We start from the raw sequence: 23,431 nt of genomic DNA, 5'->3' as shown, positions 1-23,431 counted from the left end.
TATTGCAATAGCTTATCAGTGGTGACTGTCAGTTAATAAACATATGGCAGAAATGTACGGAAAAATCAATTAAAGACGTAATCAAACAGAGAATAGGAACACTATTAACGGGATGTCAATCCCGTGGCAAAAACAGAGAAACAAATAGAGACATAATTAGCGTAGCTGCTGTTTCAACCAAGCAAAATTTATTTGTTTAACCCAAACTAAAGAATAATAATGCGCATTTGATGAGATATAACTGCAGTACTAGATTATGAGATGCATTATTTGAATGCTTGGCCAAAGAGATGTGTCTTTAATCTAGATTTAAACAGAGAGAGTGTGTCTGAACCCCGAACGTTATCAGGAAGGCTATTCCAGAGTTTGGGAGCCAAATGCGAAAAAGCTCTACCTCCTTTAGTGGACTTTGCTATCCTAGGTACTACCAAAAGTCCAGAGTTTTGCGACCTTAGGGAGCGTGATGGATTGTAGCGTGGTAGAAGACTAGTTAGGTACGCAGGAGCTAAGCCATTAAGACCAGCATTTATTTGAAATATAAATCTTTTGTAACAGTATAGATGTCTTTCATTTCAATTTTGTCTACTTTAAGTTTTGATCAATTTGTGTTCTCAGTGAACAAAAGTATTAACATCTTTCAAAAAAACTTTCAACCTCAAACTTTTTAACTGTAGTGTAAAAGTCATTCCTGTTATGCAGTACTATTTAAACTTTCAAAAAAAAAATATATATATATATGCTTATAAACGTGTACACCAGACTTTCAGAAATATGTGATCATTTATCTGATATATTAAAAGAAAACTGAGATTAAGATTTACATCTTATATGTTGAATATGCAACGTATAATATATTAAGACACATGTGATCAGGATAGAAAAATACACTATATGTATATGTGTATATATATATAGTTTTACATTTCTATAACAATATAATGATGCTTTTAATATACTGTGATGTTTGACATTTAGCCTTTCCCCGCAGTCTTTCGCAGGGCTTTATGAGTTGGGCAGAGCGCCCTCTAGTGGTCACATGCTGAAATGTATTCTCAATGATGCTGCTACCGCCTTGAGGAGTGAGATCACTGAGGAAATCCAGGTGGAGTTTTGTCATGTGTTTTGGGTGTTTCTGTAGTGTCTGGTATGTAGTATGATCGAGATCGAGAGTTGAGTATGTTTATTGCTTTAGTGGAGGTCACTGTAATTCAATGGCAGTACAAATCAGATTTTCTCTTGTGTTCTGCAGGAACTGGCAACTGCAATGCTGCAGTCTGCCCAGCTGACCTGCCCCAGAGTCGTCCAGAGGTCAAGTGTCAACGAGCATCTGGCAGAATGTGTGGCCAAGAAGACACGTCAGGCTGCACACTTCATTCAAAACACAATGCAAGAGACAGAGAACAGCATCAGAAACAAGCTCAGGTGGGATGCACATACACATCACTATATAAACAATATTAGACTCTTAGTAAAAAAAAAGATTGTTTTTACTTTGTGCTCCCCTCTCTCACGTTTTCTCAGTGAACTGAAACTGTCTGTCAGTGTCTCTCTGGTGGAAAGTATAATTGATGAAGTTCTTCAGGATTTGTCAGTGGCTCAGGAAAAGCTGGTAAGTGTTTGCATTTATGAAATGTGTATATTGAGCACATGAGTATTGTGTGTGCATGTGTATGGCATGAAATATATATCACGCTTGCTTTCAGGACAAGCACATGAGGGAGTTTTCCCAGTCCACCAATATCAAGGCCAATGTTCCTCAGCTCAGAGTGATGGAGCATGAATTCCCTACAGATGATGTGAGGACAGAGCATGTCTGCTTGATTCTAGCTTTCCGATCCAACACTTACTCAGGACTTTTCCTTTGTTTTTATGTTGCGCATACACTACAACTCAAAAGTAATATTTTTTTGAAAGAAATGAATACTTATTGTATAAGAATTTAATACTTAATACTTATACGAATGCATTAAATTGTTCAAAAGTTGCAGTGAAGGCTATTTTTCAAATAAATGCTGTTATTTTGAAATTTCTATTAATCAAAGAATCCTAAAAAAAAGTCACAATTTCTACAAAAATATTAAGCAGCACAGCTGTTTTCAGCATTGATAGTTATAAGAAATGTTCTTGAGCACCAAATCAGAATATAAGCATGATTTCAGAAGGATCATGTGACATTGAAGACTGGAGAAATGACTGCTGAAAATTCAGATTTATCTTCACAGAAACAAATTACATTTTTAAATATATTAAAAATAGAAAATCCGTTTTTTTTTTAATTGTAAAAATAATTTACAATGTTACTGATTTTACTGTATTTTTGAGTAAATAAATGCAACGTAATAGACTTACGGAGCCCCGCACATGGCATGCAGGAAAAAAATAGTAGGCTAAATCGTATGCACGATTTACTATTTCATTCCCTTGATTTATAAATTGTGCGCACAATTTACTAATTCGTTTCCTTGATTTATAAATTGTGTGCGCACGATTTAGCAAATCGAGGGAACGAAATAGTAATCGTGTGCACGTTTTAGTACATCGAGGGAACGAATTAGTAAATCGTGCGCACGATTTATTAATTTTTTTCTTGCATGTCATGTGCGGGGCTCCGTATAGACTCATTTCAAAAGCATTAAAAAATCTTAATGACTGCAAACTTTGAAATGGTAGTGTAAGTAAATTAGTAAGCATTTTAAAATCACAGTAACACAGCCTTGTGTGGCTTGTTGCTTTTATAAAATTGTATAATAGTATAAATACAATATAGTTCTTCATATTAGACTAATCATAGACCTTTAACAGTTACCAAGCAAAATAACAGCATGGCCTAATAATATTTAGTGGGGTATAAAAGTCTGAGACAGCTAATGAAAACTATTTTATTTTGTATTTCTCTCAGACAAATTTCAAATTATATCATCAGGATAGTAATTTGAGTTAATTGATTAAATAATTGATTAAAAGTTAACACAAAGTGCATGATTTCTTAGCATTTTGCTGAATAATCTACACCACTTTGTGTCATAATTGATGATCCATGTTCTCTAGTATGATTTGAGAATGATTAAAAGTGGAAGAACATCTGTATTAAGAAAACTTGTATTAAGAATCTATACAAAAAATGGAAATTCTTTTTTGTTGCAACATTTCTGTTTCTGAAACTAATTTCCAGATTTAAAAAAAATCCCAGTTTTTCAAAGTGGTCTAAGGCATTTAGAGCCCACTTTTGCAGCCTGTAAGTGATGTGCGTTCACATAATATCAATTATGGCTTCAACACAGCTTGTTCACAGAATTTATTGTTTTATAATTAGAGTTTGATAAAAAAAAATTCAAATTATTTTAGTAATCTAGAGCATGAGTTTGATTGCAGTCACTTGTGTGCATTTAAGTTTGATTTTCTCTCCACTTGTCCACAGTATGTCCCTGTAAACTGGAGAAACAGCTTCAACTCCCGTAGCATCCGTCCCGCCCCTTCCATCAAAAGTAAGTCCCTTGTGTCTTGATGCTGACAAGTGCTTCTTGCACAAGTCTCGCCCTTTGCCATTTGTCTTTGCCTTTGCACTCCTAAATCACATGTGATTGGATGTAGCATATACTGGTGACATCATAGCTGTGCATTACTTGAAAGATGATGGCTGTAACAAACCCTGGCACACACACCACAGCTGTTGAGGTCAGAGGTCATGTTCAGGTCTGTTTAATTATGCAGTCATCAAATATGGAGGAGTTAAAGACTTGTCATTGCTCTTATCTGAACAAAGCCAGCATGATTTTTACAATCAATCAACTATATATGGTTATGCAAACCACATTCAACCACATCCTTTACTATAGCATGCACAAACTGATTTAATGACAACACGTGTGTTTAACTTGTGCAAATGCGTGAGATTGTGTGTATGTGATGCAGTATGCACTGTAGTAGTGCTACAGTGTATGTGACTTCAAAAGCGTGCTTTGTTGTTTGAAGTCCTGTCTACGAGAGCAGGATCCCCCTCTCATGGGACTTCCCCTCCCTAACTGGTCGTCTATCTATGGTGTGTGTGTGAGTCTGAGACAGTGGGGGGATTGATTTTGGGAGGTCCCACGACTCCCACCCTGTCTCTACTAAATATAATCAGCTGTGTAACACTGCTGGCAGCAGCTAACTGGAGCATAGCCCTGTTATTCTCACACCACTGAGCCCCTCAGACGAGGGAGGGGGCCACCCGCTTACAACCATGACAAAGCCCCTCCCCCAGTCCTCCACCCTCCTCTTCCTCTGCTCTTTGTGTATACCTGTCCTGTTATCTCTGCTCTTATCTTTCCTTTTTCTTGTTCCAGTCACATTTCAGCCCAAAATAAATCGGATGAAGAAATTATAATTAATTTGCTTAAACAAAATGAAGCCTGTTCTTCAGACTATTTTTGTATTGTGACATTACTATAATGCAAAGCACTGATTTTTTTGTATTTTTTAATGAAATTAATACTTTTATTAAGCAAGGATGCAATAAATGGATCAAAATACATTCATAATTTTACATTCATAATGTTTCTTTTATACTTTGTTTTCATAAAAGAATTCTGAAAAAAAATCAATACAGTTTCCACAACAATATTAGTCAGCCCAAACTGTTTTCAACATTGTTAAGAATAAGAAATGATTAATGAGAACCATTTCAGAATATTAAAATGATTTCTGAAGAACAATTTGACGCTAATGACTGGAATACTGGTTACTGCAAGGGTATAAATTGCATTTTAAAATATTTTATAGCAAAAACTTTTTTTAAATTGTAATAATTTAAATAATATTTTGCAACATTGCTGTTTTCATTGTATTTTTGATCAAATAAATGCACCCTTTGGTGAGCATAAGAAACTTGGTAAAAAAAAAAGAGATAACTTTAAACTGTATTGTGTACGTGTGTGAATAATATATATATATATATATATATATATATATAAAAATAAATATATATGTTTATTATACTGACTAACTGGCTTACTGTAAAAAAAACAAAAATCAAACAAACCAAAACTGTTTTATTGTAATACAGTAAAAAATATTACAGTAATGATAATCACCACTGAGAGTAATGAATGTGATGTGATGGGGGGGTGTGCTTAACTGTCATAAAAAAAATGTCACCGTGCAAAAATCTGAATCCTCTTTAATTAGGCTTGATTTCCCATATCTAAAATATAATCATAAATAAATTAGACTGTATATTTATTGATTTTGGGGTAAAACATGACATGACATTCTAGGCGTGTTTTTGTGAGATTCCCTGGGTGTCTCCATCCATCATGTGGATATCCTGAACCCTCCGTCATGTCCAGCTTTATCTTCCTCTTTCCCTTTCCTTCCCCTTTTCACTGATCTTTCATTCCCCCTCTTGTATCCTCTGCTGCATATCTGCATATTCATCGTTCCCTCCTTCTCTCTCGATCTATTTCCTCCTCTCCATGTAGATACACACATCATACAGGCTTCAGTCTCTCCCTCTGTTGTCCCTTATTTCCTTCCTCCCTCTTTCTCTCTGCAGGTTTGTTAGATGTGGAAGGGGAACAGCAGACGCGTGCGGCCACACATCCCCAGCAGGAGGTAAAGGAGAGAGGAGGGGGAGGGCCTCAGGTCTCCAGGGTAGGAATGGAGGAGAGGAGGCGGGCCCTGTCGTTGTCATTGGCCACGGGGATGTCAGTCACGACGGCAGGCCAGCTGAAGCCAGGAAGCCCCTCCTACTCGGGGAGAGAGGCGGATGCTGCTGCCGCTCCCGCTGCTGCTGCCGCTCTTAGCAACAGAGAGCCCCGGCGCTCGGAGCCTGCACCTCCTCAGCCCCCTATGGACCTGCCCATCGAAGGACACACACTGAGGCACCACACCCGCTCCAGGCCCAGACCCAACCGCCGGAACAGGCAGCCTCCCAGCAAGCCGCAGGTAAGACAGCAGTACGGCCGCCCAGGAGGGTCGGGAACCAAGAAGAAAGGAACAGGGGAAGGGTTTCGAGAGGCTGAGACGGGGACGCTGGTGGTGGAGGGAGAGGGGGAGGGATGCTGCTCAGGTTGGTTCGTCTGCAGCAACCCAGGCTCCTCCGGGCTCTGACTCCCACGTCTCCTCCTCTCCATCTTCTCATTTTTTCCTTTCTCTCTCTCGTAATATGTGGCGTGAGAGGGTGGGTTGAGATTTTTTGGGTGTGTATCCTCCACTGCCATTTTCTGGCACCGTGTGTGTGTGTGTCATCGTGCTTGTGAGGCTCAGCTGGGCGGTGTGTGTACACTGTCAGAAAGGGGCACAGTATCTGTCCACTGCTTATGGATGCTTGTGCTTGGTGTGACTGCTGTTGCATCTCAATTATTAACGTTCCCAGATCAAGGAGGGCTTCTGCCTCTCTTTTTACCCTCGCTTCTGTCACCAGGAATGGAGGATCCCTCTATTCGTGGCATTCCCGGGGTGTGGGATCGAAATCTGTTTATTCGCCCCTCTGTGAGGTTGTACTTGGGCGAAACTGATCGTGTGTGTAAATGAGATGTAATGCTGTGACAGTCGCTGTATTTCTCTCGCCGATGCTGCAACGACTGTGTGTGGTTGCACTGGCACACTGCGAATCTGTGGAGCCCGTCCTGTCTTTTCTAAGATATTATATCCTCACTGCGGTGTCTCCGTTACGTGAGTGTGAGATGGAGTGAAAAGAACGGCAGAGGATGTCTTTTTCCTCATATCGGTGTGTATCTGTAACACTTGTGCATCCTGTGAATGGCCATTTGGTAAATGGTTGCCATAGTGATGGGCTTTACTGTGTTCTCAATTGTAGCTGCTCACACACACATGCCTTTACACTACTGTGTGTCTAATGTGCTCTTATGGCATGTTTATTGATGCTTCCATTGTGAGCTGTGATGTGTCTTTGATGCTGTGTGTGATAAAGGTGCTATTGTGCCCTCACATTGTGATTGTGGCAATTCTGTGTGGTTGTCAGGTATTATATAATTGCAGGTGTGCTGAAAACTATCCTGTCGAGTCGTTCAAACCACTTTTTTTTTTTGCCACAGAACTTTGGCCGTTTTATCTCTATTTGCCATTAACTGAAATACTATGATGGTACCATGTTGTAATGATGGTATCAGACAGTAATACCACAGAATACCATGTTGCTATTATGGTTTTGGGTATGTATCATGATACACTACCGCTCAAAAAGTAGATAAGGTTTTTTTTTGGTAACACTTTAGATTAGGGAACACATATTCACTATCACTTAGTTGCTTATTAGCTTGCTTATTACTAGCATATTGGTTGTTTATTAGTATTTATAAAGAACATATTAATGCCTTATTCTGTGTGACCATATTCTAGATCCCTAGACCCTACCCTAAATGTAACTACTACAACAACTGCCCTTATTTACTATCAATAAGCAGTAATTAAGAATTTATTGGGGGAAAATTATTAGTTAATAATAAATGTGTTTCCTAAAGTGTTACTGATTTTTAAAAAAAATGTTCGAAAAAAAAATTTAATAAATAAAAAGTATGTCATGCTCACCAAGGCTGCATTTATCAAAAATACAGCAATATTGTGAAATATTTTTTACAATTTAAGAAAAATGTATTATATTTTAAAATGTAATTTATTCCTGTGGTGGCAAAGCTAAATTTTCAGCAGCCATTACTCCAGTCTTCAGTGTCACATGATCCTTCAGATTTGGTGCTCAAAAAAACGTACTATTATTATCAATTTTGAAAACAGTTGTACTGCTTAATATTTTTGTGGAAACCATTTCTTTTAGGATTCTGTGATGAATAGAAAAAAACAGCATATTTTAAAAACAGAAATCTTTTAAAACGGTTTCAATGTGTTCACTGTCACTTTTGATTTAATGCATCTTTACTAAATAAAAGTATTAATAAAAAATGGACTGACCGCAAACCTTAGATTGGTAGTATATTAAAGTGGCATGGTATTACCACAGTACATTTTTTGTAAGGAGTGAAACAATGTGTGATTACCGTATCCATTTAGCATGGTGCTCATCAGTATGCCAAAACATACCATTGCAGTTATGTATTGTGATATCATTTATGAATGATTACCATACTACTTCAAAGCATGCCAAAGAAAACATGGTAAAACTGTCATGGATGGGCCACAAAAACCATGAATGCCATAGTACTGTGACACTGAGTACTTATGGTTACTTACCACTTTTATCACCCCTAGTGCCCCAAGATATGTCAAAAAATACCATGGTAGTGTCCGCATAAATAATGGAAATACCATGGTACTGTACTGTGATATGATGTATGATAACAGTACTTCAAAGTTGTCTAACAATACATAATATATTACTGTCCACAAAAATCATGATAATACCATAGTACTATGAAGCCATGTACATATGATTACCCTTTGTATTTACTAGTATCCCAAAGTATATTAAAACATACCATAGTATTACTGTTACAGTAGTGTCCACAAAATTCATGAGAATACCATAATTCTTTGGGCATATAATTACCACCCTTATATAGCATAAGGTATGTCAAAATACCATGGTATTACTGTTATGGTAGTGTTCACAAAAAACATTGTGATACCATAGTACTGTGATACCATGTGCATATGATTACCACCCTTATTTACCATAGTATCTCAAGTTATGTGAAAAATACCATGGTATTACTGTTACTTTAGTGTCCAGCTGAATCACGGTAATATCATAGTACTGTGATTCCATGTACATATGATTACCACCTTTATTTACCATAGTATCCCAAGTTATGTCAAAACAAACATGTACAATCATGGTAGTTTCCACAAAAATCGTGGTATTCATAGTACTTTCTTGTAAAAAAAAAAAAAAAAGTCTGCTTGCTTGCATTAGCTTTTAGTGTAGTTAGTACATATGGTTGGTAAATTATAGGAAGATCTATATTGTGTTGTAATCATACTATACTATTATATGATGACATCGTCCATATATGAGATATGGAAAACATGAACATGAAACAAAACCCAAACCCCACATTACAATATGAGACCTGTAGCTGTTTCTGTGTTGTCATGGTGACTGGTGTGCGTGAGTGTAATGCTGAATGTAGTCATGTCTACCTGTTGGCGAATTCCAGACAATATGGACAGCTATTATTATGTGTATCCTCACACAGTTACACTCGCACAGATACAATCTACTGTGTAACCATTGTTGCAAGTGTATATGTGTGTGATAGACAGTATAATGGGAGGGGTCTTCTGTTATTAAACCTGTGTTAATGTATAGTTGTAGACTGGTGTTACCCTTGTTATCGCTGTATATTTGTGTGTGAGGTCATTGTGCAGGCAGCTTTTTTCAGAACTGACACTCTCTGGAGATTTTGGCGCCAGTGTTATCGCAGACATGAGCACGGAGGGATGAAAACACCCGTCATTTCCTCTGATCACCTGATTGAGTATGTGTGTTATATGTTTATTCCTGTCAGCGTGATCTGTTGGCGAGAGTGTGTGTCCATATTGTGTGACGGTCATACTCCTTGGCTGGTGAAAATCCAATGACAGGTGGTGCCTCAGGGAGAAGCTTGTGTGACTGGAGAAGAGATGATGCTCTGATGGTCCAGTATATGTGTGTGTGTGTGTGTGTGTGTGTATGTGTGTGTGTGTGCTTTTCTTCCTGTATGTCCCCGCAGGGCTGTCAGCAGTGTGGGACAACCGGGTCCTGTGATGAGGGGTGACTCTATGGTACAGCCTATTCATTGGTCTTGAGGAAAGACGACCCATCCATAAAAATTGTGTTTGGGGCTCTGTGAGTTTTAGTGTCGTCCCTGTATCCCTGTTAAATTTCTCTCTGCTTCTGCATTTTTGATGGCTGCATAAGCATTTCTTTTATTACCTCTCCTCTCCACAATATCACACACACATACACACACACACAGAGCTTTATTACAGAAGGATGCTCACCACTTCCAGTCTAGAGTGACCAGTGTATTCCACAATTTGATGTCCTGCCACAGCATAGTTCTGCAATTAATCAAGCTACAGTAGAATTTCTATGCAGGTGTTTCTCCCAATGTCATTTTCCACAAATGCAGTACACTTTTAAACATTACATGTAAATATCCCATGTGATAAATTCTTACCTAACATAAAAGTAACCTACAATAAAAAGTAGCTTGTTTTAAACACATGAAATGTCTGTATACTTTTTGTTTTTTTCGTCTTAACCTGTCCTGACCCCCTCTACATGGTAATACTGTCATGGAGGGACTACAAACTATTAAATTAACTATTTAAATTATAACCATAATAATTTCATGATAATTTCATAATGTTGACATTAAATTTGTTCGGTCACACTTCATTTTAAGGTCCAATTCTCGCTATTAACAAACCATTATCTACGACTTTTGCCTCAGTAAACTCCTAATTTGCTGCCTATTCATAGTTAGTAAGGTAGTTGTTAAGTATAGGTATTGGGTAGGATTAGGGATGAATAATATGGTTATGCAGAATATGTGTTTTATAAGTACTAATAAATAGCCAATATATTAATAATTGGCATGCTAATAAGCAACTAGATAAAATTGGTCCCTATACTAAAGTGTTAGTTACCATTTGTTCTATTGAGTAGATATTTAACTTCTATAATATTAAATTATTTCCACATATTATTCAACCCTGGCCTTTTACCATATGATTTTTGCCCATTATAAAAATGAACATTCCTTAAATTGTGTTGCTCCAGAAGTAATATAATTTGGACATTTTTCTACTGCATGGCGGGAAGGCAAGTAATTAAAGGGGTGATATGATGTTGCTAAAAAGAACATTATTTTGTGTATTTGGTGTAATGAATGTGTTTATGCGGTTTAAAGTTCAAAAAACACATTATTTTCCACATACTGTACATTATTGTTTCTCCTCTATGCCCCACCTTTCTGAAACGCGTCGATTTTTACAAAGCTCATCGGTCTGAAAAGTGAGGTGTGCTCTGATTGGCCAGAGCTCAAAATCTCCAGAGAGTGTCAGTTCTGAAAAAAGCTGCCTGCACAATGACCTCACACACAAATATACAGCGATAACAAGGGTAACACCAGTCTACAACTATACATTAACACAGGTTTAATAACAGAAGACCCCTCCCATTATACTGTCTATCACACACATATACACTTGCAACAATGGTTACACAGTAGATTGTATCTGTGTGCGAGTGTAACTGTGTGAGGATACACATAATAATAGCTGTCCATATTGGCTGGAATTCGCCAACAGGTAGACATGACTACATTCAGCATTACACTCAAGCACACCAGTCACCATGACAACACAGAAACAGCTACAGGTCTCATACATGGACGGTGTCATCATATAATAGTAGCTGGCCAGATTTATACTGTCTTTTTATAAACATATAACATTTATAACGTAAACATAAAACCATGTCTGCATTTGTGATCGGAGAAATGACAAACAAGCGCTACTCTACACTGCTCAAAACTCGCGTTTGAATCATCAGTGGCAAATCCTTTAAATTAAAACGTACTTACAGTCTGTGAGTCAGAACAGCCGGCATTGTAGTCTACTCTACCAGGATCAGGAAACAGTCCTCCATAAAATGTGATGCACACAAATGAATATTTGGGTTGAACTGTTCTGGAACAGTGTTGTAAATACAACTTAACCACTGATTTCTAGTCGTGTCCTCTTTTGGAAGACCAAACAAAGTAGTTTTGCTTTCACAACGAAACACACGGCGGGCTAGAGTGAGCGGCAGCCGGCGGCTAGAGTGAGCGGTGGCAGGCGGGCGGGCTTGAGAACGGCGCGGCCAGCGTATTCGACGAAGGAGCGGCCGGCGGGCTTGCGGCAACCACATGTGACGACCCCGGGCTGGACTCCGCTTCGTCCACGGTGAAAGCCAATCCGGCGATCCACAGTGCGAAGTTGATGTATTTTCTCAGCGACCAGCACGGATCAGCTCCAGGCATGACGAAGCGGATATCGTCCTCTTTTAGAAGGCCAAACAAAGTAGTTTCGCTTTCACAACGAAACACACAGCGCCTTCACGACATGGCGGCAACAACAATACTACAGCGAGAATAAAAGTTACACCTTCTTTCTTTGCGTGAACATTTGGCAGGCGTTATGCAAATCTTCCCACATCGTGACGTCAACATTTGGGGGTGTGTTAGAACGAGCCGTTTTAGGTAGGCGTGGTTGACTCTTAACTTTTATAAAGAATATCTCTTTGGATTTGAGACTTTAGTCTTTGCAACTTTACAGATCTTCTTTATGCACCAAGAGCTTGTAACACTCCAAAGAGAAAGAAAAAATTGAAATCGCATCATATGACCCCTTTAATCTTGTTCCATTTCCTCAATTTTTACAAATATTTCTGTTGACTGCATTCATCAAACTTGGCTATTCAGCCCTGTTATGTAATGTAAAAAGGAAGAAAAAAGGTCTTTAATTAATTAGAACATATGTTTATCAGTAACTACAAACCAATGTTTGGTCACAAACTAATTAGTCTCTTCTGAGTAACAGCTTCATTGAGTCTAAATTTGCAATCCCATTACTCATTTTATGTCCTTTTTTAATGTTTTTTTTTTTTTTTCTGCATGTTTTATTTTTCATATTTAGAAAATTACAAAACAGTTTAAAATCTGATTTATGTAAACTGTTGCAAGACCAAAAATACCTTGTTATTCATACCTTCAACAAATATCATCAAAAGGAGGTGCTTGTTTAGCCTTGACCAGAAAACTGGTCAACCTCAGAAGGACAAAAAAAAAATTACATTTATATGAGCTGTTTATATTCATTTTATATGAGGATTGCAACCTGAGGTTGTTGATCAGCATTTTTTGAAGGTTAAGCACCACCTTTCACCGACCATTTACTAAGATCTTCAGGTTCTATTTTGTACCATATTTGTGGAAAGTATTGGATTTAATCACAGATGCATTACTGCCTACCATAGAGCTCGTAGCCTTACTACCAGTGACGCATAGACAGAAGCCCGTGGAATTCTGGGATCACTGTCTCAACCTGACACCTTTAGACAGGCCTGCTCACATCATAATGCTGTTCTCAGTTCACAGAGTTTAATAGAGGTAAAGATCACTGCATTCATTCCGTCTCTCTGTATTTCTGCTTCTTTCCACTGAAATTTAAAGGGAAACCAACGACAATCTGACACGGTGTACACAAAGTCATGAGTCATGACATGTGAGTTGGACTGATCTTTGATCAGTGTGTCAGCTTCCATCCAGGAACAGCTTCTTTAGACTCAAACATGTCACTTTTACAAGAGCATACCAGCTTAACCCATCAGGTTTTAACATCTGGTTTCATGGAGGAATTTTGATTTTCAAATTATGGCTAGTGGAATTAATTACCTACTGATTTATATGTAACAGCCTATTTATGGAATAAATTCACCATGAGTGATGAAATATTTTTGGCTTTATGTGGAAAATTATGATACCATGTGATATAATGTTTAGGTATTAACAAACCCAGCAGGCCATGTGAACCACACAAAAGCTTTGTTTTCCGTTATTGATATATAATTAATCATGAGCTGTATGGTTGCACTGTTCATGTGGTGTGTTTTGTAGGAGAATATGATTGTGTTATTAAGATGTGTGGGAAACACCTCTCCCTGTGCCGCCTCACACAACGTGGCGTCTGCTCTCCTCCTCTTTTTAAAGATGGAGTGATGAGTGCTTTGCCTTCTCATTGGCCGAGAGGTGCTAAATGATTTATAATCCATTTCTCATGTGGTGAGCGGTGCCTCATTTGCATATGGTTGCTATAGCTCTGCAGTGGTCTCTCTCTCCTTCTCTCTCTCTCTCCATTTTTCTTTCTTTCTCATCATGCAGTACCCAAACTGCCCGAAGGCCTTACAGTCTGTGCAGCAGCAGGAAACAGGCAAAACACACAGACTGGGCACCCTGTGCTTTTGTGTGTATATAGTGTTTGTTAGCTACTGATCTGGCACAGTTGACAAGTCAACATGGAATCAACATTGACCCAATTTGCTTTCTTAATACACATGGTCGTATTAATGGTAATATAATTATTAATCTTTGCACATTATAGAAAAAATTCACAATATTAAAATAAACAGTTTTGTTTTTGTAATCATGTAAATTGTATGGAAACCCGTTTCTGTCATGGAATCCCAAAAAAATATCAAAAAATGTAATTGTTTATATCTCATAATTCAGACTTTTTCCTCATAATTTACATCTCACAATACAGTTTTTTGTTTCTGTCATGGAAAAAAAAGAAAAAAGTCATTGTGGCTCTTTATCTCACAATTCTTACTTTTTTCCTGCAGCTGCAAGTTCATTTCTCACAATATGTTGTGACATGATCAATCCACCTGTTCTATGGAGACTACTTTTCACAATCCAGTTAAATGCATCAGTTAAATGGGTTGCGAGTGATGTTTTATGTTGACTTGAAAATGTAGCACAGTTCTCAAGGTGCTAAATGAATTAACCACTAGTTCAGTGGTTCTCAATTTTTTTTTTTACTCGAAGGCCCCCCATTGTCCACAATTGTAACGAGGAGATGAGGCAGAGAGAGAATCCACTTGCATGCACGACTTTAAGAAAATACAAAAAAACTAGATAACCCATACAGAAGGAACCAGGAACCAGAAACATCCAGGGAACTATACAGGGAGCATCAACAATGACCAGCAAACACAAGTGAAAACCAAGCCGTTTAAATACACACAGACAGACAAGCTAAACGAGGTAACAAGGGGGTGTGGGCAGTTGTCATAGGAACACACAAGGGTAACTATGGGAGCAAACAAGCAGACTAAGGAAACAGGAACTAAACTCAGGAAGTGAAGACAGAAACATTGGGGCAGAGAAACACTTCAACATAAAAGTCCAAAGCATAACACAGGAGACAGAATAGGAATCGTGACATAGCCCTCCCTCAAAGGAGCTCCAAACCGAATAGACTAAAGTCCAGGAGGGAGGTGGAGCGGAGGCGGAACAGGGGGATGGATGGAGGGCCAAGTCCATGTAGAAGTGGAGGGACAGAGGATTGAGGCCTAGCCGGCGGAGCATGGGGCCAGGGCGGAGCTGGCAGAGCAGGGAGCCAGGGCGGAGACAGCAGAGCAAGGAGCCAGGGTGGAGCCGGCAGAGCTGAAGAGCACCAGGGCGGACCCGGCAAAACAGGGAGCAAGGGCGGAGCCGGCAGAGCAAGGAGTCAGGGCGGAACCGGCAGAGCAGGGAGCCAGGGCGGAGCCGGCAAAGCAGGGAGCTAGGGCGGAGCCGGCAGAGCAAAGAGACAGAGCGGAGCCGGCAGAGCTGAAGAGCACCAGGGCAGAGCAGATGGGACCGAAGATCCCCACGGTGGAGCAGACGACCACCACAGCAGTGCAGACAGGTCAAAGATCCCCTATGGTGGAGCAGACGACCACCAGGGTGGAGCAGGCGGAGCTGAAGACCACCACGTCGGAGCAGACGACCACCAGGGTGGAGCTGAAGACCACCACAATGGACCAGACAAATCAGGGACCCAGGCCAGAGACTGAGACCTAGGGTAAACTGAGACATAAAACACTGACAATGTGTTCATGGCCCCAAGGACCGAGGCATGAAATGTAATAGGTTCATGATAGGCAGTTAATTCAAGATAGGCTTCCGTGGCTGATACTAGACCAACTCGCAGTTCAACATTGGACGTGTTGGAAGAGACTGAATAAACAGAGAGTCCTAAATTAAACTCATTAATTGAAACTGGCAAGACAGACAGATCGTAACCAGGCACTTTTGAAAACACTGAACAGGCAGACAGCTCATAATTTGACTCACTGACTAAAACTAGCAAGATAGACAGTTCATAACCAGACATACTTGGGTAAACTGGACAGGCAGATTGTCCATATTCAGACACCTTACTTGAAATTGGGCAGACATCTAGATCTAAAACAAACTCACTTACTGAAACTGGATTGACAAGCTGTTCAAAGTTGGGTGCATTAGCAGAGACATACTGAACAGACAGATCAAAATCAGATTTAACAGCAGAATCCCTACAGGCAGACAGTTCAAAACTAGGTGCGTTGACTGGAACTGGACTGGTAGACATTTCATAACCAAAATGAGTAATTGTAACTGGATAGGCAGTCAGTTCAAAATCAAAAGCATTGACTGAAACTGGATTGGCAGACAGTTCACACTCAGGCTCATTAGTTGAAACTGGACAGACAGATTGTTCACTAGTGGCCTTTTTGGCAATGACATCATGGCTGGGTCGGGATAGGAATATAGTTCATAATTGGCCTCCAGGACTGGTTTAGGACGGGACGAGAGTTCGTAGATAGCCTCCTTGGCTGGGACAGGGCAAACAGAGAGTTCAGGAAAGGCCTTATTAGCTGAGACAGGTTTAACAGGGGATTCACTGACGGTCTCCATGACCTCGTCAGGACAGACAAAGAGTTCATTAGTGGGCACCCCTGTCTTAAGAGGAGCTGAAGCAAACACCCCCCCCGCCCACCTCTGGAGGTTCTGCAGCGAATGCCGCCACCTCTGGGGGTTCTGCAGCAGTAGCAATAGGAGCTACAACAAACACAGGGAGTTCAGAGACAGCACTTGCGGCCATAACAGAGGCATCATAAAACAGGGAGAGTTCAAAACTAGTGTCTGTGGTAGAAACAGAGGCAACAGGAAACACAGAGAGCTCGGGGGAGAGTGCTGCTACGGTCTCGGAAGGAGTTGGAGCGGCTATTTCCACCGTGAAAGGTTCTGCAACTGAAGTTGCTACCTTAGGGGAAACTGGAACGGACTCAGGGACAGGAAAAGGCCCTGGGACTGGAGCGGACACTGGAGGGTGCTCTGGGGGAGCAGACAATGGAGGGCACTCTGGAGGAGCGAACACTGGAACGGATTCTGGAGCGGACTCTGGACTAGTAGCAAACTCTAGAGCGGATTCATGGACTAGAGCTGGATCCCGGATGAGCTCTGGAGTGAGAGTGGGCACTAGACTGAGCTCGGGGGCTGGAGCCTGCACTCGTTTCTGGTCTAGAACAGATACCCTCTCTGGGCCAAACTCAGGAACAGGAGCCCTCTCTGGGTTAAACTCGGGATCAGGAGCTCTCTCTGGGCTAAACTCGGGAACAGGAGCACTCTCTGGGCTAGACTCGGGAACAGGAGCCCTCTCTTGGTTAAACTCGGAAACAGGAGCCTTCTCTGGGCTAGACTTAGAATCAGGAGCCTTCTCTGGGCTGGACTTAGGATCAGGAGCCTTCTCTGGGCTAGACTTGGGATCAGAAGCCTCCTCTGGGCTAGACTTGGGATCAGTTTCGGGGAATAGAGTGGGCGCCACCATCTCTGGAGGTTCTGCAGCAAAGGCTGCCACCTCTGGGGAAACTACGGTGGTGTGTGCAGCCCAAACACAGAGAATGGCCATAGCCATAACTGGCAGGACAGAGAGTACATTGTCTATTTCCGACACTGACGACGCTGTGCCTGGGGAACTGGGGTGAGTAGCGGCCAGTAGGCTTGAGAGAGTTGAAACTGTGTCGCTAGAGAGTGTGTAAACTGCGTGGCTCTTGAGCGTAAAGTCTGCGGGTCTCGTGAGCGTAGCACCCCTGGAATGCCAGCAGCTCGCGCCGACACCAGCTGAGGGTCCTCCACGCTGGATGCCAGGCTCGAACGCCTTGGGACTGACTTTGTGTCTTCAAATGCAACATTCAGTGGCATCCATGATGGCTGAAGACTGTAGTTTGACATGAGCAGGCTTTGAGTTGGCAGAATTGACATGAGCAGGCTTTACCATGGCAGGCTTGTCATGAGCAGGCTTTGATTTGGCAGACTTGACATGAGCAGGCTCTGGCATGGCAGACTTGACATGGAAGATCAGCTGAGACGTGACGAGACTCTGGAAGATCAGCTGAGACGTGACGAGGCTCTGGAAGAACAGCTGAGACGTGGCGAGGCTCTGGAAGAACAGCTGAGGCGTGACGAGGCTCTGGAAGATCAGCTGAGATGTGACGAGGCTCTGGAAGATCAGCTGAGACGTGATGAGGCTCTGGAACGGCAGCCATGACAAGACGAGACTCTGGAACAGTGGCCATGTCATGACAAGGTTCTGGGGTGGAGGTTACCATAGGAGAATCGCTTTCCTCCTCGATTCCCATGGTAAAAGGAGAGCCGCTCATTTGCAATGCAAGATTTAAGTAAGCCTCAAGAGTCCAATGTGGGTCATGCAAAGGCATGATCAAACTGAGCGGTTCAGATAACCCTCCCCGAAAAAATATCATGAGGCATACCATATCAGTAGGGATGTCAAATGTGCCAAATTAATAAAGTCCTTTACATAGTCCTCAATTGGCTGATCTCCTTGACGAAGACACATTATCTGTGTGGCTGGATTCATAGTTGGCTGGTCGTTCTGTAACGAGGAGATGAGGCAGAGAGAGAATCCACTTGCACGCATGACTTTAATTAAGAAAATACAAAAAAACTCAGATAATCCATACAGAAGGAACCAGGAACCAGAAACATCCAGGGAACAATACAGGGACCATCAACAACGACCAGCAAACACAAGTGAAAACCAAGCTGTTTAAATACACACAGACAAACAAGCTAAACAAGGTAACAAGGGGGCGTGGGCAGTTGTCATTGACGGAAACACTGGGGCAGAGAAACACTTCAACATAAAAGTCCAAAGCATAACACAGGAGACAGAACAGGGATTGGGACAACAATATTGTATTTAAATAACATGTGTTAATAATTATAATAAATAATAATTTAATATAATTTAAATTTACTATATTTGCTGTATGAATATAATGTGCTGTATTATATAGCTCAAGGGGATTTTTATGTATTGATGTGATTTTTGTAACCCTAATCCTATTTTACACATGAAATGAATCCTGCTCCAGATTCTTTTCTTATATTTACATTCAGAACTGTTAATCCTAGTACAAACCTGTATTTCTGAAGCCTCTGTGGAAATGATCAGCAGTGTGATTTCAGCTTTCAGGCAACATATTGTTAGAGTAAAAGATTAATGATTGCCATCATGAAAATCGTTTTGCTCATTTATCACAATCACAATGTAGTGTACTGTCATTAAAACTCAATGTTTAAGAATGATCAGAACTGGCAAATCTTACAACAGACATCCTTCATATCTGCAGCTATTGTGTTATTACTGTGGCTACATGACAGATACACCAGTAGTCACCACGGATGAGCACTCATTCTCTCATTTAAGTGAGTGTGTGTGTGTGTGTGTGTGTGTGCGGCTGTATCTGAGGGGTGTAATTATATTAGGTGGGGGGGGGGAACAGGCAGAGAGATTGAGGCAGGGTTTGGCTCTCTCTTGGGACACTATAGGCAGATCTGCTTGAAGACAAATTCATGGCAGACAGAAAACCTTATTTTTACATAGTCTTATTCACGCTGTCTTTAATATGTATAAATGTTAGCAGAAAAAAACACTTGTGCATAAGCTTAGGAATGCTCACCATATAAACTTACACAATAGTGTTAACATTTCTACACAACATTTCTGTCAACCTGAACCCTAAACCAAACCTTAAATCAAAAGGCACTGCTTGGTTCAACTTCATAGGCATGTTGTTATAGGAGTAGTCTCACAGAACCAGAGACTATTGCTATAAAGTCTGGTCTATTCTGCAGTTTATTCTGGCCAAAGGTTCTTTCACATCAACACAAATGTTCGGCATGCAAATTCAATCCGATTTTCGAATGCAGTTTGTCTTTTTAGACCGAAGTGTAAAAGGCAGATGGGCTGAATGAAAATGCACATTCACTCTCTGACAGTAGATGATGTTTTAGAAAAGCAGAAATACCCCGATTACTCTGGGATACAAAGCACTCCTTAATTTTGCATTTCGGACACCCACTTGTTACGGAGAAGGAAGTAGATCCGTTCAGATTTGCCTGTTCGCTGGTTCCAGGTTTTTCCCCTGCTGTTCAAAAGGTTTTTCGCTTAGCAAAATTCTTGTTTGTATTAACAAAATAATGTTTGTGAGCAAAACCAAGTCATGGTTTATGCAACAGAGACTCTGTTTTCTTTGAGTTTTCTTTGCAGTATGATGGAAAAGAGATTACAACGCCTCTCCAAAACAAAAATCCATCACATTGACAGCATGCAAATATTAGCGACGATCTGAACAGACTCAGTAATAGGCGTTCATATAAATGAAAAGTTTATCACTACAAATTTCCGCACTGAATATTCGTCTTTGTGTAAAGAAGCCTTAAAAATCTCCCAGTAAGCCCGGAAAAGAATGTTCTTGATAAATCTGAAATGGTACCACAGGAATAGACCTGTGTGGAACATAATAAATGGTTATATGTCACCCTGGACCACAAAACCAGTCATAAGGGTCAATTTCTCGAAATTGAGATTTATACATCATCTGAAAGCTGAATAAATAAGCTTTCCATTGATGTATGGTTTGTTAGGATAGAACAATATTTAACCGAGAGATACAACTATTTGGACATCTGGAATCTGAGGGTGCAAAAAAATCCAAATACTGAGAAAATCGCCATAAAGTTGTCCAAATGAAGTTCTTAGCAATGCATGTTACTAATCAAAAATTAAGTTTTGATATATTTACGGTAGGAAATGTACAAAATATCTTCATGGAACATGATCTTTACTTAATATCCTAATGATTTTTGGCATTAAAGAAAAATCGATCATTTTGACCCATACAATGTTTGTTTGGCTATTGCTAAAAATATACCCAAGCGAATTAAGACTGGTTTTGTGCTCCAGGGTCACATATAGAAAATAGCAAAGAAATTTACAGAAAAGTGTGTAGATCATGATTATTTCATAGACCAAGAACATGATGGAATATACAGTTCAGCTTGTGGATATCTAGGTTCAAAGAGCCTCAAACACAACTTTTGATGCATGAAACTTTAAAGGGGACATCTGATTTTTTTTATTCACTTTTTTTTTCATTTAGTTTAGGTTTCTGGCATGTCTGCCAGCTTAGAAAAGCTGAAAAGAAACACTCAGCCAGTTAGTTATGGGCTGTTACAATTTACAGCTGTTTTTTTTGCATAGATAGCTAGCTATTTGAATAAGACCACCTCCAAGCCATATACAGAGTCCAAGGCAGCAATTCACGTTTTGTGTCGACACGCCCCACAGAAGAGAGGGGTGGGGTGAGCAGTAGCTCATTATCATTTAAAGAGACGTGCACCGAAACGAGTCGCTATTAACGAAGCTATTTTTGATAAGGTAAAAAGGGTGTTGTTTTACACAACCATGAGGAATTTTAACCAAGTTATGTTGCAGACATTTCATGGAGACCCTAAAGAACCATACCAACTTGTGGAAAATGGACATCCAATGTCCCCTTTAAACTTTATTAAATCAAGTATTTAATTTTTCCTCAGAAGTGTTCCAGATGTTAAAGGGTTCATTTACCCAAAAATGAAACTGTCATTAATTACTCACCCTCATGTCATTTCAAACCCATAAGACCTCAGTTCATCTTCGGAACATAAATTAAGATATTTTTGATGGAAACTGAGAGCTGTCTGACCCTGCATAGACAGCAACGCAGAGGAGATCTGTAAAATAATCCATGTGACATCAGTGGTTCATCCGCAATTATACAAAGCTACGGGAATACTTTTTGTGTGCAAAAGAAAAAAAACCTGACTTTATCCAACAATTCGTCTCCTCCGCATTACCCTGTAAACAGCGTATGCTGTTCTGTGTCAGCTGTGTCACACGGATACGCTGTTTCCGTTCAGATCAAAACACAACAACGTAGGAAACAGATCCAGCGTGACGCAGCTGACACAGAACAGCATACGTTGTTTACGTCCATCTGATATTCTCCAAAATGGCACCAGGGTGATGCGGATTTGAAACGACATGAGGGTGAGTAATTAATGACAGAATTTTCATTTTTGGGTGAACTATCCCTTTAACCCAGTAGACACCGTTTTGTTTCTCTGTGAACTAACAAGGCACCTCATATTCTGTGCACCCCATTCTCCTGGAAGCTGGCTAGCTGTCAGCCAGTCTGATTGAAGCTTGCTATTTTCACAAGTGCTTATAAGTTTTGTGTGCAATGTGCATTAGATGCTCAGTAAATGGATCTGTGGGTGTGCCGTCTGAGGTTGAGTTTAAGGTTTATTGATCAAGGCATAGGCGTAGCTTGACGTTTGAGCTTGTGGGGGCCGGGCCAAACCGAACCGGTGGATTTGGTCAGATGTACTTTAAATAACATTTGGATGTAAATGGTCGGCATAAAAGTAGTGTGCGGCTAAACCGGCTGCGTCCTGTGGATCACCTTTATCTGATTGTCCGGGTCCGGAATCATCAAGCACGGCATTAATATCTTCATCTGAGTTTTTCGTTGTCTCCAGATTTCTCTGCAGTTCATGTATGTTGTTAAAAACGTGGAACATCATTTTATTCCACACAACAGGCAAGCATTACCGTTAAGTCTATTATCCACCAAAATGCAGATTCGTCACGTGACAATTCTTACTCAAATGAGATTGAGGGAGACGTTAAGTTTGTTTTGATTTATTAATTTACTTACAATAACAATTTAAAATGTATTAACTTTTACATGTATTATTAAATGCATTATATGCATTTTTACTTCACAGATAAAACGTTATAAATAAATATTTAGTAAAATTCTTTAATCGCTATGGGGGGGCCAGGCCCCCCCACAAGCTACGCCCATGGATCAAGGGTCCTGTATTGTGTAAATCATGTTAATATTTTCATTCCATTATGCTATGATAGTTTTTCATGTCCAGATTAAACATTTAGTAGATTTTAATTGGTTGAATGACCTTGTGTTTGTTTGTATGTGTGCAGGAGCAGGCAGCTGAGAGCGAGAATGAGGCCAATGAGAACATGGGGAGGGTTGATGAAGGTGTAGAAGAGTTCTTCACCAAAAAAATCATCCCTGATGTCCCCCTGTGAGTACACAACACATACAAACACACTCAAGTATGCAGATCAATGTTATTTAAACAGATACTCAACTTTAATCACAGCACATGATTAAATCATGGTCTCTAACAAATAAATATTCTTACCGGTTGTCAAAAGACATTTCCCATCATGCCTCTCCTCTCCTCGTGTTCAGAAAGCACCAGAGGGAGGAGCCCCTCATTAAAGCACAACCTGCAGAGCCCACGTCTGTCACAACTGCCCCTCCTACCACCTCCACTACAACACCCATCCCCACCACAGCCCCCTCCAAAAACATTAAGAAGAAGTTTGGTGACTTTTTTGCCTTTAAGAAAGTCCGGGCAGGTCGAGGGGCCAAGGGCGACGGCGTTCCTGAGGGCAAGGTCAAAAAGACTTCAATAGCAGATCTCATCCGACCACTCCGGGAGGCAGCACGTGCAGAGAAAGAGCGAGAAAAGGAAAGGGAAAG

At 40.4% G+C, this 23,431-nt stretch overlaps 1 protein-coding gene across 1 annotated transcript in view; it reads left to right on the top strand.

The window, feature by feature from the left end:
- The window catches only part of carmil2 (capping protein regulator and myosin 1 linker 2), a 51,656-nt gene that overhangs the window by 18,693 nt on the left and 9,532 nt on the right, over window positions 1-23,431 (top strand). Inside the window, 8 exon segments of the mRNA XM_016494650.1 lie at window positions 989-1,102; window positions 1,250-1,422; window positions 1,522-1,609; window positions 1,704-1,796; window positions 3,419-3,485; window positions 5,534-5,925; window positions 22,864-22,967; window positions 23,138-23,431. The exon segment at window positions 23,138-23,431 is cut by the window's right edge and continues 13 nt beyond it. Coding sequence (XP_016350136.1) covers window positions 989-1,102; window positions 1,250-1,422; window positions 1,522-1,609; window positions 1,704-1,796; window positions 3,419-3,485; window positions 5,534-5,925; window positions 22,864-22,967; window positions 23,138-23,431 — 1,325 coding nt within the window.

Source organism: Sinocyclocheilus anshuiensis, unplaced genomic scaffold (assembly GCF_001515605.1).
Source record: "Sinocyclocheilus anshuiensis isolate Anshui unplaced genomic scaffold, SAMN03320099.WGS_v1.1 scaffold286, whole genome shotgun sequence".
NCBI lineage: Eukaryota > Metazoa > Chordata > Actinopteri > Cypriniformes > Cyprinidae > Sinocyclocheilus > Sinocyclocheilus anshuiensis.
The sequence above is the reverse complement of the archived record's forward strand: the minus strand, read 5'-3'. Positions and strand labels throughout refer to the sequence as shown.